This window comes from Xenopus laevis, chromosome 8L, assembly GCF_017654675.1.
Source record: "Xenopus laevis strain J_2021 chromosome 8L, Xenopus_laevis_v10.1, whole genome shotgun sequence".
Lineage (NCBI taxonomy): Eukaryota > Metazoa > Chordata > Amphibia > Anura > Pipidae > Xenopus > Xenopus laevis.
The window spans coordinates 56537753-56551779 of NC_054385.1; the positions used below are offsets into that span (position 1 = coordinate 56537753).

General features: G+C 34.8%; 1 protein-coding gene across 1 annotated transcript in view; it reads right to left on the reverse strand.

Moving 5' to 3' along the window:
- The window catches only part of tbx22.L (T-box 22 L homeolog), a 12024-nt gene extending 9693 nt beyond the window's left edge, over window positions 1-2331 (reverse strand). Inside the window, exons 1-2 of the mRNA XM_018229957.2 lie at window positions 1445-2331; window positions 669-822 (exon numbers count right to left, since the gene is read on the reverse strand). Coding sequence (XP_018085446.1) covers window positions 669-822; window positions 1445-1613 — 323 coding nt within the window. The 5' untranslated portion in view covers window positions 1614-2331. The remainder of the gene's footprint in view (window positions 1-668; window positions 823-1444) is intronic.
- Window positions 2332-14027: the final 11696 nt, after the last annotated feature.

A 14027-nucleotide genomic window follows, 5' to 3' on the forward strand; every position in this document is an offset into this window, starting at 1 on the left:
ACACACGCACGAGTCTCCGCGCACGGACAGCGCAACAATTGGCGCAAAAAATGTGTGTGTTTTGTGTCAGTAATGAAAGAAATAATAACATTTCTGCTTAAATGGCAAATTGGCGCTGAACAATGTAGAGATTAGACAACATTGCAATGTATTGCTGGGACCAGATATCTCCCCATCTCTTTTTCGCTTTCCCTATGCGATTTCTTTCTTTATTTCTTTCTTTTTCTTTCTTCTTCGTACTATTTGTCTCTTTTTAATTTCCCCTTTATTTCTCTAAATACTTACTTCTCCACATTTCTAATTTCATTCTTATTTGAATTTTTTGGACATCTTAGATTTTTAAAATACTCGTTAATTTCTTTCCTCACTTCTTCTCCTTCATATTTAATGTGTTTCTTTTAGCTTTATCTAAACGAATCTCTCTATCATCATCAATATATCTGCCATCTTTATCTGACCGATTGCTCCATCGATCCGATCTGTATGAGACTGCTGTGTATAATAGCTGTAGTTGGATGGGAATGTGTGGAACACAGGGGTCCCACGTTGGATGATGCCCAATATGGAGATAGTAAAATCAATCATTAAAGCTAAAAAGCGCTGCCTGAGATCGCTCTGTGCGGCAAGGGATGAGGCGATTACAGGCGTTGGATGGAGCAGATCGGTACCTCCCAGCTTTAGTGATGATCATTTCGGTGCCGATGTCGTGGAATCTCCGCCATAGTTCGGAGCCCTGCAGCTCCACCTGCACTGACTCCTGCCGGTGACGGTATTCGGGGTCGGTGTCCGGAGAGGGGATCCCAAGAGTGAGGGGTTTCTGGGCTGTGAGGACACATTGTTATAAGGAATTAGTCTGGATGGAGATTGAATGCGATTGGCATCGCTGAACCTGCCACTTTCCTGTCTCTATTGAAACTGCTCTGCTTGACCCCCCCAATTAGTCGGAAAATAAAAGGACTGTGTAATAAAGGGAACACGTGGATACTGAATATAGAATATACACTTTATTATCCTGTCTGAGATCAAACACCCTATTGTTAGATAACTCATACAGGGAGATGAGATTTATTACACAGTATAAAATATATTTCCCCCTATTTATCCTCCTGCCCTTTTTCCCTTCGCTGCAACAAAGCTGATCTTTGGAGCTGTCAGATCTTTTTCAGGGGCAGCAGCAAAGCGATTCCAGACTGAGAGTTTGATCAGAGGAACTTACAATTGCTTTATAATAAATTGGGTCTGATTACGTGGGTTCTGGCCAAGCTGTCACGGAGCAGATTTATATGGGAGATTTGGGGGGGGCATTGGGATGTATAAATCCGCTGATCTTTGCTAATTCTTTATAAATCCTCTATGAGAGCTTTGCCTGGGCCAGACTGTCACAATCAGCTCCTTTCAGATATTCCTGTCACTTGTGATTGGGCAGCAGAGCCCCCCGACTAACCAGTTTTCTCCTGCCTTGGGGCTTCTGTTGTCCCCTCTGTAGCGTCTTCCCCGTTGTCCCGGTCCCCTACTTGTTGCATCTCTTCTTTGCTCTCCATTAATTTCCTCTTAATAGATTTCCCCACTAGTGATTCCACTGAAAAGGCGTGAGCTTTGGAGCTCAGAGACATCCTGGGGCGAATAGTGGTAATTAGACGGTTAGCTCCAGGATCGCTGCGATTTCTTCCAGTCTGAGCACCAAAGTCGATGCGTAAATGGTGTTTCACTGACAGGTCCTGGTGTGTGACTGAGTGCAGTCAGGCTCCTCTCCCCAATCCCTCTCCTATGGGCTGCCCGAGACAGGCCGGGGGCGGAGACTAATAATGGCACCTCTTTTACGCTCCAGTGCTAAAACTACGATTGGGGACAGGGGTGCAGCGGGGTGTGCGGTCCCTAAGGCAGGACCGGCCAAGAAGGGACAGTGAAAAAGTCTTTAACCTTCGCTATATTGTGAGAAACACTCACAAGTTCTGTTACTAACAAGCACATGGATTGGGTGGGAGCTGGGGGATCTGCTTTTGGCTGTAGGGGAAATGGGTGGGGGTTAATATAGAGAGGACTTTACACACACAGCTTGCTAAATATAAAGAGTGCTTGTTGGTATATACAGCAATTAGACAGTTATAAGACATACAGCGAGTGCCTGCTTAATCTATGATCATCTATCTATACACATGATCATTATATATATAAATATGCGCACATATACTTACATTGTGCCAATGTGTTTGCGCATTACCTGCGTCATTATTACTCCTGACGTTTGCTTTTGCGACGTTTACATTATACGGTCTTTATAAATATTCCCTTTGCCCTCAGCCCATTAGGTTTGTGCCATGATGACGAAATAGATCCCTGTTTTAGGAGAAAATGAGATTTTGCCATTAGTAAAATCAAAGACCTGAGAATGAAGCATCCAGTAAATCTAATAAGCAACATTGTCAGGAAAGGGATGGGGGCAACTGTAGGTCTGTAAGCTCCACGCATAAGGTAAACAAATTAAGATAATTCTTAAAAAAAGTGTCCTAATTTGTTTATGTAAATAGCAATTGGTGTAACAGACTTTCCATGGGTAACACTTGAATGATTTTTCAGTCCTTTACTGGTACTGGTCCACCCCAGCAGGTTGGAGAGAAAAGTATAGAATCTATCTGTAAGTAATGTTATATATATATATATATATATATATATATATATTTATAATGCATCTACTTGGCTGCAAACTCATATTTACCTATATACTGATTGATTGTCAACTGGAAAATATGACTGATGTACAAAAATCGTTGCGACTTCAATTACTGCAGTTATAGAAGTTGTGTAGAAACCCTGTTCTTTTATTTATTCAGTTCATTAGTAGGTGAATTCTAAGGTGAATGCTGTGTTTTATATATATATATATATATATATATATATATATATATATATATATATATATATATATATATATACTGTATATATATATATACATATATATATACTGTGTGTATATATATATATATCTATATATATATATCTATATCTATATCTATATATATATATATATATATATATATATATATATATATATATATATAAATAGGCTACCCTCTTTGATACCACCAGCTTGTATAATCGTGGGTATTAACGAGAAGCAACCTGTGGTTAATAGTGACGAGTGACATTTTTCACCAAGTTTCATCTCAAAATTTCTGCCAATAGGTGAAAAAAATTGTTGTGCGACAAAAATAAATTCACGCAGCACATCGTGCGACAAAAAAAAAATTATGCCCATAAACTTCAATGCATTTTGGCGAATTTTCTCAATTTCGCAAATTTTTGGCAAAGCAAAACGGGTCAGATTCTTCACGCATCAGTGTAATACTAGTATTCCGATAAATGATTAATATTAGCGCTGCTCCATGACTTACTCTGACCCCTGTATAGTATAGGACTGTAGCGTAAGGTATGAATCTGCCGACCTATAGGACATGTTCAGAATATATTCAAAATAACAAAGATTAATAAGCATTTTTCATGAATGTTTGGGTTATAATACAAGGGCAGAATTAGACATTACATTTTACAGTGCAGTATAGTACTGGCTTTTAGGTTTTTTTTAATTTATATTTTTTTTAATCAAATGATTACATCTTCCCTGTGCATTTGGTTTTTTAGGATTTTTTTAAATATCGTGTATTCATCTTTAAAATATTTATAATTTTTGTTTATACTTAGTTTTGGGAAACAAACATTATGGATTAATGTGTATGAGAAATGGGATTCGTGTGTAAAATTCTGGAAATTCAAAGAATGTTGTACTGCCCAGGTTGCTGTAGGGGGTCCTTACTCTACTCTTATAGACTCTGATCCAAGAATACATTTTAACCCTATTGCCTTCTTGGATCCCAATTCAATCCAATCTTCCAGCAAGATTTGCTTTCAAGCGTTCCTCATTTTTTTCGTTATATTTTAACTAAATTGGCAGCGTTATGTATCAACGTTCTAGACTTTGTTGGATTTGGTTTGTAAAGGTCTGAATTTGAAACACAGTGATGAAAATGAATGGGATTTTGTTTAAACGAAAAATAAAACAGTTTTGTACATATATATATATATATATATATATATATATATATATATATATATATATATGTAAAAGTCCTAACTGGTGCACTCCTATGACTACGTATCGCTTAGATACGAAACGCGTCAGGACATTCTGGTTTTAATGTATTTGAAATAAAGTTGAAATTTTATCCATACGAAGTGACGTCCGGCTGTGCTTGCCTTTTCCTCTATACTTGACTGGTAAAGGTTACATATAACAAATGAAAAAAAGACCGCACTCACAGGACTTCTCGTGGAAAAAGAGCCTCAAAGGGCTGTGTATTTATTCTTCAACGTTTCGGCTAGCAAACTGTAGTCGTCCTAAGGAGGTGAGGATGGCTACAGTTATATATTAATATTTAAATATTAATATTTATATAATATATACATAGTATAAAAGGATAAAAGATTAATAAGCATTTTTCATAAATTAATAATATAATTATAACATAAGTTATAATACAAGGGCAGAATTAGATTACATTTAACAGTGCAGTACAGTGCTGGCTTTAAGGGTTTTCTTTATTCATATTTTTTTAATCAAATAATTACAGCTTCCTTGTGCATTCGATTTTTTAAGTTTTTTTTTAATATTGTGTATTCATTTTAAAATATTTATAGTTTTTGGTTATACTCTATTTAGTTTTGGGAACCAAACATTATGAATTACTGTGTATGAGAACTGGGATTAATGTGTAAAATGTTGGAGAATGAAAGAACATTGCGCTGCCCAGGTTGCTGTAGGAGGTCCCTCTTCTCCTTTACATTATGTATCAACGTTCTAGACATTGGTTTGTAAAGGTCTGAATTTAAAACACAGTGACAAGAATTAAGGGGATTTTGTTTAAACAAAAAAACATTAATAAATAAATATCTTCATATCTCTCTCTCTCTCTCTCTCTCTCTCCTCTCTCTCTCTCTCTCTCTCTCTCTCTCTCTCTATATATATAATTTAATAAATAACTATATAAATACATATATAAATATAAATATTATAATAGATTAATAAACATTTTGTCAGAAATGTTTGGGTTATAATACACGGGCAGAAATATATTTATATAGAGCAAAAGAACCGCACTCACAGGACTTTTCAAAGGTGTAAAATCAAACAGATGTTTATTTCAACGTTTCCGATATTCACTTAAGCCGTCATCAGGATATATATATATATGTTTTTGACATTTACTAAAAACAGTATATATATATATATATATATATATATATATATGAATAACATAACATATAATATATAAATATTATAAATATTTATATACTATATAAATATTATAAAAGATTACAAGATTAAAAGATTAATAAGCATTTTTCATTAATGTATGGGTTATAATACAAGGGTAGAATTAGACATGATATTTTACAGTGCAGTACAGTACTGGCTTTTAGGTTTTTCCTTATTCCTATTTTTTTTAATCAAATGATAACATCTTCCTTGTGCATTAGATTTTTTTTTTTTTTTTTTAAATATCGTGTATTCATCTTTAAAATATTTATAGTTGTTGCTTATACTCTATTTAGTTTTGGGAAACAATTATTATGGATTCATGTGTAAGAGAATTGGGATAAGTGTGTAAAATGCTGGAAAATTAAAGAACATTGTACTCCCAGGTTGCTGTAGGGGGTCCCTACTCTGCTCCTTTAGACTAAAAAACAAAGAATGCATTTGAAACCCATTGCCTTCATGGATCCCACTTCAATCCAATTTTCCAGATTTGTTCTCAATCGTTCATTATTTTTTTGCCATTCCTAGTAATTGTAAATCGTTATATGTTAACTAAATTGGCAATGTTCTAGACTTTGTTGGATTTGGTTTCTGAATTTGAAACACAGTGACGAGAATTAATGGGATTTTGTTTAAATGAAAAATAAAACCATTTTGTACATAAATAAATAAATAAATAAATAAATATATATATATATATATATATATATATATATATATATATATATATATATATATATATCATAAAATATAATATATAATATTTAGTGGAATCAATTTTGTGCTGTGCAGTAAATGGGTGTAAAATATTAAGGCAAAACACAAAAATACTCTGACATACTGCTTATGCCATGTTTCCTTGGACTTTGCTCTTATATAAATCCTTTCTTGGCATAGAAGCAATCACATATGACTGAAAAGGCTCGTTTTATTGAATTAAGGAAACAGAAGAACTTGAAAATAGTTATGGGACATCTCAGAATCTAGGGGCAGTTTAGCATCCAGTGATTTGTTTATAGTAAGCAACACCTTCATTTAGAATAGGGTGTGTGTTGGAGAATTTCACTGGCACCTATTATAATTGCTTTTTTTTTTGTCCAATACCCATCACTGGATTTCTCTCGAGGCCTCTGGGTCCTATCGCCCAATATCGGCAAGTACCAGTCCCCCTCCCTGCGCAAGTGCGCATCATAGCGCTGGGGAACGCTGCGTTCCCCATACACTTTAGGATGCGTCTGGGTGGCATACCGATCCTAAAATTTTGCCACCCTAGGCCTCGCCACAAAACCGGGCCTGCCAATACCTCCTATGTAGGCAGTTGTGAATGGTCAAGGTAATATGACTGTTCTTATAATACAGGCCCACTTGCATATCATTTAATTTAATCATAATAGTCAAATATCATTCAATGAAAATGTGACCTAATATAAATAACTGGTAAACATTTATAGGAAAATACATCAGTGCAAACCATTCCTTTAAACTGTATTTATTTCTCCTTTAATCCAGGAATCTTGCATAGATACCACAATCAGAATAGCTGACATGCTTATTCCATTGGTGAGGACTAATGTAGGAAAAATATACCTTTGGGATTTGGTTTTTCAGCCAAATGCTTTTCATTTAGCCACCAAGAGCAAAATGCGTAGGGGAACAATCCCCTTGAGAAATAGAAAGAAATCAGATCTCATCCGTGTTAAAACACAGTTCCACTGAGTTATGTTGTACTAAGAGATCACTTTTACAAGCAGTGAGTGAATAAGACTTTTTGCAGATGAAATAAGTTAGGGGGGGAGGCAGAAAACATTTAGAGCACATGTTTGAATGTAGAGTTATATTTCTATTCCTTGCTCCATGTTGATCGGATCTCAGAATCATATCTGTGAAATTGTTCTGACGCCATTCCTAGTTCTGCTGTAGGGAATCAAAACAGAGTTGAAGAATTCACCATTCATTCCCTATCATCCAAAGCAATAGGAAATCTGGCCTCTCTTCTGCAGGGCAAAATGAGCAGCACAGGAAAGGCTTAATACAAAGCATACAATTCAAGCACAAGTGATAATTTAGCTCAAATCATATGGAATTAGGTTCAGAAAGGGAAAGAGCACCTCTCTGCTATTAACACTTGTTTACACTCAGAGAAGGTTAAACCACTCTTGTCAGTATACAAATGTGCACAATGTCGTGAAATGTCCACAGCAAAGCAAAAGATTAAAATAAAATTTAATTTTAGGTATCTATAAAATAAATGCTCATCTGACACCAAATCCATCTACTTAGCCCTTTAACTACCACTGTAGCTTAATGTTTCTTGATAAATTAGTATACTTAAAGGGGAACTCCGGGTTCCAAACTAAAATTTGATAAAGAGGCCCACATAACACAGAAACCTCTAATATACCCATCACAGTTATCTGTTTCCTCAAAAAGTATGAATAAATTTCATTTTCTATGCTGAAATCCAGCTGTTTAACAGTTCTTCTCTTTCTTCATCATTTGAAATCCTGGCAGGGAAGGAGGGACTAAACACTGATGTTACAAATTGTAACAACTTCTCCACAGCTTACAGAAAGTATGTAGGAACTACATAACCCACAATGCATTGCACTATGATGTTCCTTTCCTTATTGTAATCACGTGTGCAGGGAATTGTGGGGTTTGGAGGATACAGGCTGAGGACAGCTGGCTGTTGATACAAAGTAACAGTAGTCAGCCAGCTCAGCAAAGTAGGGTTAGGGAAGGCTTAGGGAACTGTTACAAACCATTAAAATCATGAAAAGTCTGCATATTTTTTAATAGATGTTTAATGCAAAGTTGCTTGAACGTATGTTTACTTTTCAAAAAGCTTAAGTTCTGTTTGTATAGAGTTCTCCTTTAATTGAGATGGTATATTTTGTATAGATAATATATTAACTGGCTGGTTACATTCAACTGGCAACTCCTATAGACTTCTGCTGCTGTTTGATCCATTCAGTAAGTGGGCTGCCTGCATTGATTTACACACACAAACACACACACCTTCAATAATAAATATATATATCTATATAAGCAATGCAGAAGAACGGCACTCACAGGACAATGTTTCGGTCCCCCAGAGGGACCTTCGTCAGGAATCGAACAGTGCACTACAAGTGCCGTTCTTTTGCATTGCTTGTGTTGTTTCTTAGCTCAGGCACCCAGGTGAAACAACTGTCTATGGTGTGCACCTTATGTCTCAAGGCAAAGGTGACAAGCTTCAGTATGCTTTTTTAACAAAAAAATTTAGAGTTGTAATTTAATGGAGTTGTAAAACCAACGTTCTGGACACTTCAGCTAGTACAGGTATGGGATTTGTTATCCGGAAACCCGTTATCCATAAAGCTCGGAATTATGGAAAGGCTGTCTCCCATAGATTCCATTTTATACAAATAATCCAAGTTTTTAAAAATGATTTCCTTTTTCTCTGTAGTAATAAAACAGTAGATTGTACTTGATCCCAACTAAGATAAGCAAAACCAACCTATTGGATTAGTTTAATGTTTATATGATTTTCTAGTAAACTTAAAGTATGAAGATCCAAATTACAGAAAGATCCATTATCTGGAAAACCCCAGGTCCCAAGCATTCTGGATAACAGGTCTCACACCTATATGATTTTTGAGCACTGGGGAACACTGTGGGAAGTAACTGGGGGTGATTGTTACACTAGGTAATGTTTATTGACAATTTTATAACACAGGGACAATGCTTCTTCCTTCATAGTCATTATCTTTTTTGATGTAATCTTTTCACTGTGTTTGAAAATTGCAAATTTCAACACCAATGCAACATTAGGAAAAAATAAAGTTTAAAAAAAACACAACATTTTTTTTAGCTACAATTAAAACCAAGGATTTTATTTTTTGTATCACTTGACAAAATCCTATAGGTTTCTGCTATGTGTTCATATACATATTATCTTAATATATTTTAAGGTAAAAGTTGACCTTTAAATTAAGTTTTGCTATGTTATAGATATACTTACTTGTGTATGGTTGTTGAATTATTAGCCCTTCTATTTGGTCTATTTCCAGTTTGTAGCTAAAAATGTTATCTGGAAATTAGGGTTCACTGACCCAGTGACCAAAATAAAGATTGACTGTAAGAGTCCAGTTTTTGTACAATCTGATTTCCAAACTCGTGCCCCTTTTCTAGTGTCATTAAAACCTAGCAACCAGGTTGTAGTTGTCTTTCTAAGCTGAACAGTTGCAAAACAAAAAAAATTCCATTTTAGAAAAACTCTCAAAAGATGCAAAATAACGACTTATTGCAAATTGCCTTACGATGCTGCTGTCAAACTAACTAAAGGGGTTATGTATGAATGGCAACAAATTACAGCAATTCTTCAATTTTAATCAAATAATTCTAATTTTAAAAAATGATTTCCTTTTTCTCTGTAATAAAATCCCAACTACAATATAATTAAGCCTTATTGGATACAAAACAGCCCTTTTGGGTTTAATTCATGTTTAAATGCTTCTGGGGATCCAAATTACAGAAAGATCCCGTATCTAGAATACCCCAGGTCCCGAGCATTCTGGATAACAGGTCCCATACCTGTATACAATGATGCTACTGATTGGCAGAACAAAATTTTTCCTTAATGGAGCTTAAACTTGTTTATTTTCAATTAATTTTAAAACAAAATTGTCCAGATCAATAGATACCAGCAAGGCTTTACTGGTTATAAAACATGTCTCATATATAGGACACTATAAACGGGAATGTTTACAATCTCATGCCAGTTCTGGGAAGTTAATCTTATAAGTAAAGAAAATGTTTTCAAATTAAAGTTTTGAAATGGAGTGTGCCTTTAGGTTTTTCTGGGGATTGCTTACAATATTTATACAGTGTAATTCACACCGGTTTCGAGAAAATGTAGAACACATTCAGTATTGACACTTTAAGATTTGCACAAGACATGCAGTGTTTATAATTCAGATAATATCTATTCAGGTAATGTTAGAAATTCACGGCTAGTAATGTTCCATACAGTGCACCATGGAGAATAAAGGTTATTTCAGTCATTATGTAAATAAATAGCCGTACTTAAAAGAGCTTCCTCTTTTGCTTGTTTAATTTATAACCAGGAACAATGAAGGTGCAATAATAGGAGAAAGGGAAACGGAGACCATGCTTTAAAGGCAGTGGGCATCACTGTAGAAGGCCCCATTTATGCCAGCGTGCAAAATAATATATACACAGTATATGGTTGGATATTTGGCAGCAACACAAAATGTGACCTTTATATGGCTACATGGCAAAAAAAAAAAATGGATTTCTTAATCGGTTGGGTTTATGTAAGGTGCATTGGAACTGCCAAAATTAAATATTTTTTTATTATACAGATATAAATTATTCTAGACTGACACTATGATAGTCTGTCCTCAGCCCCTGAAAAGAGGAAAAGAGGAGGTAGGAGAAAAGCATTCTGAACTAAAAAGGTAAAATAAAATTAGTAGGAAACCAAGATACGCACAGGAAAATGCAGAGGGGGAAAGTGATAGACGAAAGAAGAATGAAAAGTCAGGGTAAGAAGAAAGGGAAAAATAAAACAAGATAAACAGAAGAGTAGATGGAAGGGAAACATGTTGCCGTATAGATGGTGATCATTCATGATTTAGAGGGGATACTGGGTATTTGCATAAGACTGCTCAGAACTGAATAATAACTTTTGGCTTCCATTTAACTGTATTCAATGTATTGAAAGAATAAATAACATCTATATGCTATACTCATCCTATGTTCTCTATAATGCACAAAAGCCAGTATAGCTATATTTTTAATTTGGCTCCAGAATGCTTACATGCAACGATCCCATCCTCTGCTTTCCAAATAGAGGAATATTATCCCTCCAAACTTCCTATATTTGTCATTGCCTCAAGGCAGGGAGAAATATGTTATTATGTACTTCCTATCCTCTGCAAAATGTTAGTTTTGACGACGTGCCAAGTTCAAATATGTCATTCTAAGCCTTAATGGTGTGTTAGAGATAAACAGCGGAGAATCATAGTGACATGCTATCAGATTGGAAATTAGATGCCTTAAAGTCTGATGCTATATTACATCCATGTGAATCCCAACCAAATACATGGGGGCTCCATGCTGTGTCTTTGCTTAAGTTTAGCTGGGCTCAATACAAAGCCTTTTGAGTAATCCCCTATTTCCTTTGTGACTATTCAAAATGCTGGCATATATTAAACACTCATTTACTTGTGAAATCTTTTTAGTGATGGGAAATTTTATCCAGTTTCTAAATTTTTTTTCAATTTTCACCTAATTTCCATAGCGATGTTCAGTGCAACATCTGCACAGATAAATGTATTTTCTACATTTTACTGATTATCGGGAGGCACAATCAAGGGTCGAATTTCGAATTCATGTGAGTTTTTTTAACTCGACTTTCCTTGAAATTCGATTGGCGGCTTATTTATTTAAAAAATCTAATATCTTAAATTTGGACGAATTTTACCGACCTGAAAACTCGAGTCAAATTCAATTTGAATTCGACCAGACTTGAATCAAGTTTTTTCTCCAAAAAAACCTTGAATGTTAGGAAGACTACAAACATCTTCAAATTGGTCACTGGACCTCTCCCATTGAATTTGAATTTGGCATGTTTTAGGTTGCAAATAGTCAAATTCTAATTCTTAAAGGGCCAGAGTTTGATAAATCAGTTAGATGTTTTTTCAAAAATTCGAATCGTATTTGGATAATTCACTAGTTGAATTTGACAGTTTAGACCACAAAAAAATTGAAAATTCAAATTCAAATTTTCAATTAAACCCTTAATAAATCTGCTCCTAAACATACCCAAATATGGGATCCATGGAACATATTCATGCAATCGTGAGAAATCAATACAAGTAATGCATTTGGTACCAAATGTAATGAATGAATACTGGTAAGAACAACTCAAGGTTATTGATATCCTACACTAACCTTTCACCTCCTACAAGAAAATTATGCTAAATGTAAGGTATACGTTATCATTTGTCATTGCATTTGTAAATGTTAAAATAAAATAGATTAAAAAAAAATAAATCAATCTGCTCCTGAGTGTATTGTATGTTACCATCTGTATACAATATTTGATTAGTTGCTCAGCAGCAGCTTTAGCCCCTACTGAACATGCTCTCTGCCTGGAAGCTTTGATAGCAACTAATGTATTCAATCGGAATAATAAAGTAAAGAGAGATATAAATGTATCAGGTTTTACCAATAGGGAGGAGGAGGAGCAAACTGAGCATGCTCAAGTCCATGCCCTTGAGGTTTATGCTGAAAGAAGGAAGTCTGATACAGAAGCCCATGTATACACAATTGAAGAAAAGAAATGTGGTGTTTCTTTTGACAGAGGACTCAGAGCAGCATTACATAAAGTGTTTACTGGTGTACTATATAGACATTTCTGATAAAGCTTACTTAGTTTTAACTTTTTCTTCTCCTTTAAAATTTATTTGTGTCTACTATTTATATTATTTAAAACCAATACTTTTTGGAAAGGCAAATTCCCCCTTTAAAGGAAGTAGATGGCACCAGTGAACTCAGACTCGCTGAATCTGCAACAAGGGGTAAGTAAAGAGTTAGGGTCATTTACCCAGGGTAACACCTAAGATGGGAGGGGTGCAGGGAGGGGGTCTATGTAGGGTAGGGGGGTAGGGAATTTTAATATAAAGGGTTTGATTCTCCTTTAACCCAAGCATTGTGCAGTAAAGTGAGCCCTTCTCACACAGGTTTATATTGTTCTTATTGAGATCATTTTTTTGTAACAGGTAGCGCAATGACACCCTGTTACTGTTTACTATTTGCAGTTTCATTTTGATAGCAAATCCTTTTTAAATACTGGGCCAACTGCAGATTGCAGTGATTATTCAGGATGGTAGGTACCTGTTTTGGTAATGCTCCATATTTTGAGACATAGTGCTATGTTATTAGGATAATCATTAGAAATGAGTGTTCTACTGTTTGAATGATCTTTGGTAAGGAATGATGTGTTGTTGGGATGATCACTGGGAATGAGTGCTGTGTTGTTGGGGTGACTATTTTGAAGGAATGTTGTGTTGTTGGGATGGTCATTAGAAAGGAATTCTCTAGTGATCTTGGAATGATCATTAGAAGTAGTACTGTGCTGATAAATATAAAGGAGTGCTGTGGTTTAGGACGATCATGAGAAAATGATCACTGGAAGTACTTTTCAGTTAAAATGATGATTGGGAATAAGTATTTGTTGTGGTGATCACTGATGAGAACTTTATATCAGATCAATATAAGTGTTATATTAATTACAGTATAAGGAAAGGGTAATACAAGTAACACTACAGTAAATGGTCTACATATACAAGATGAAATCTAGTTGTACATTATAAATTACTCACTGCTTGTATTAATTAACTGTCTGCACCTCTGAGTTAAGGGAAAAAACAAGTATCTTTTAATGAAAAAGCACAGCATTAAAAAAAAATTGTTACACTTTTCAAAATAATGAATGGAATCATGATATGACACTGGGGTTAATAAAAGAGCATTTCCAAGTGAAACGTTTATTTATTAAGGGAAATCAACACTGATTAGATCCCCTTGATTTAAAAATGTAGAAGAAAAACTGTACTTATTATTCATAAACTTGTTGATGTTCTTTTGATATATGTAGTGTTCTAGTGTCAAATATTAATTTTTTTAATCTATAAATTTATATTTT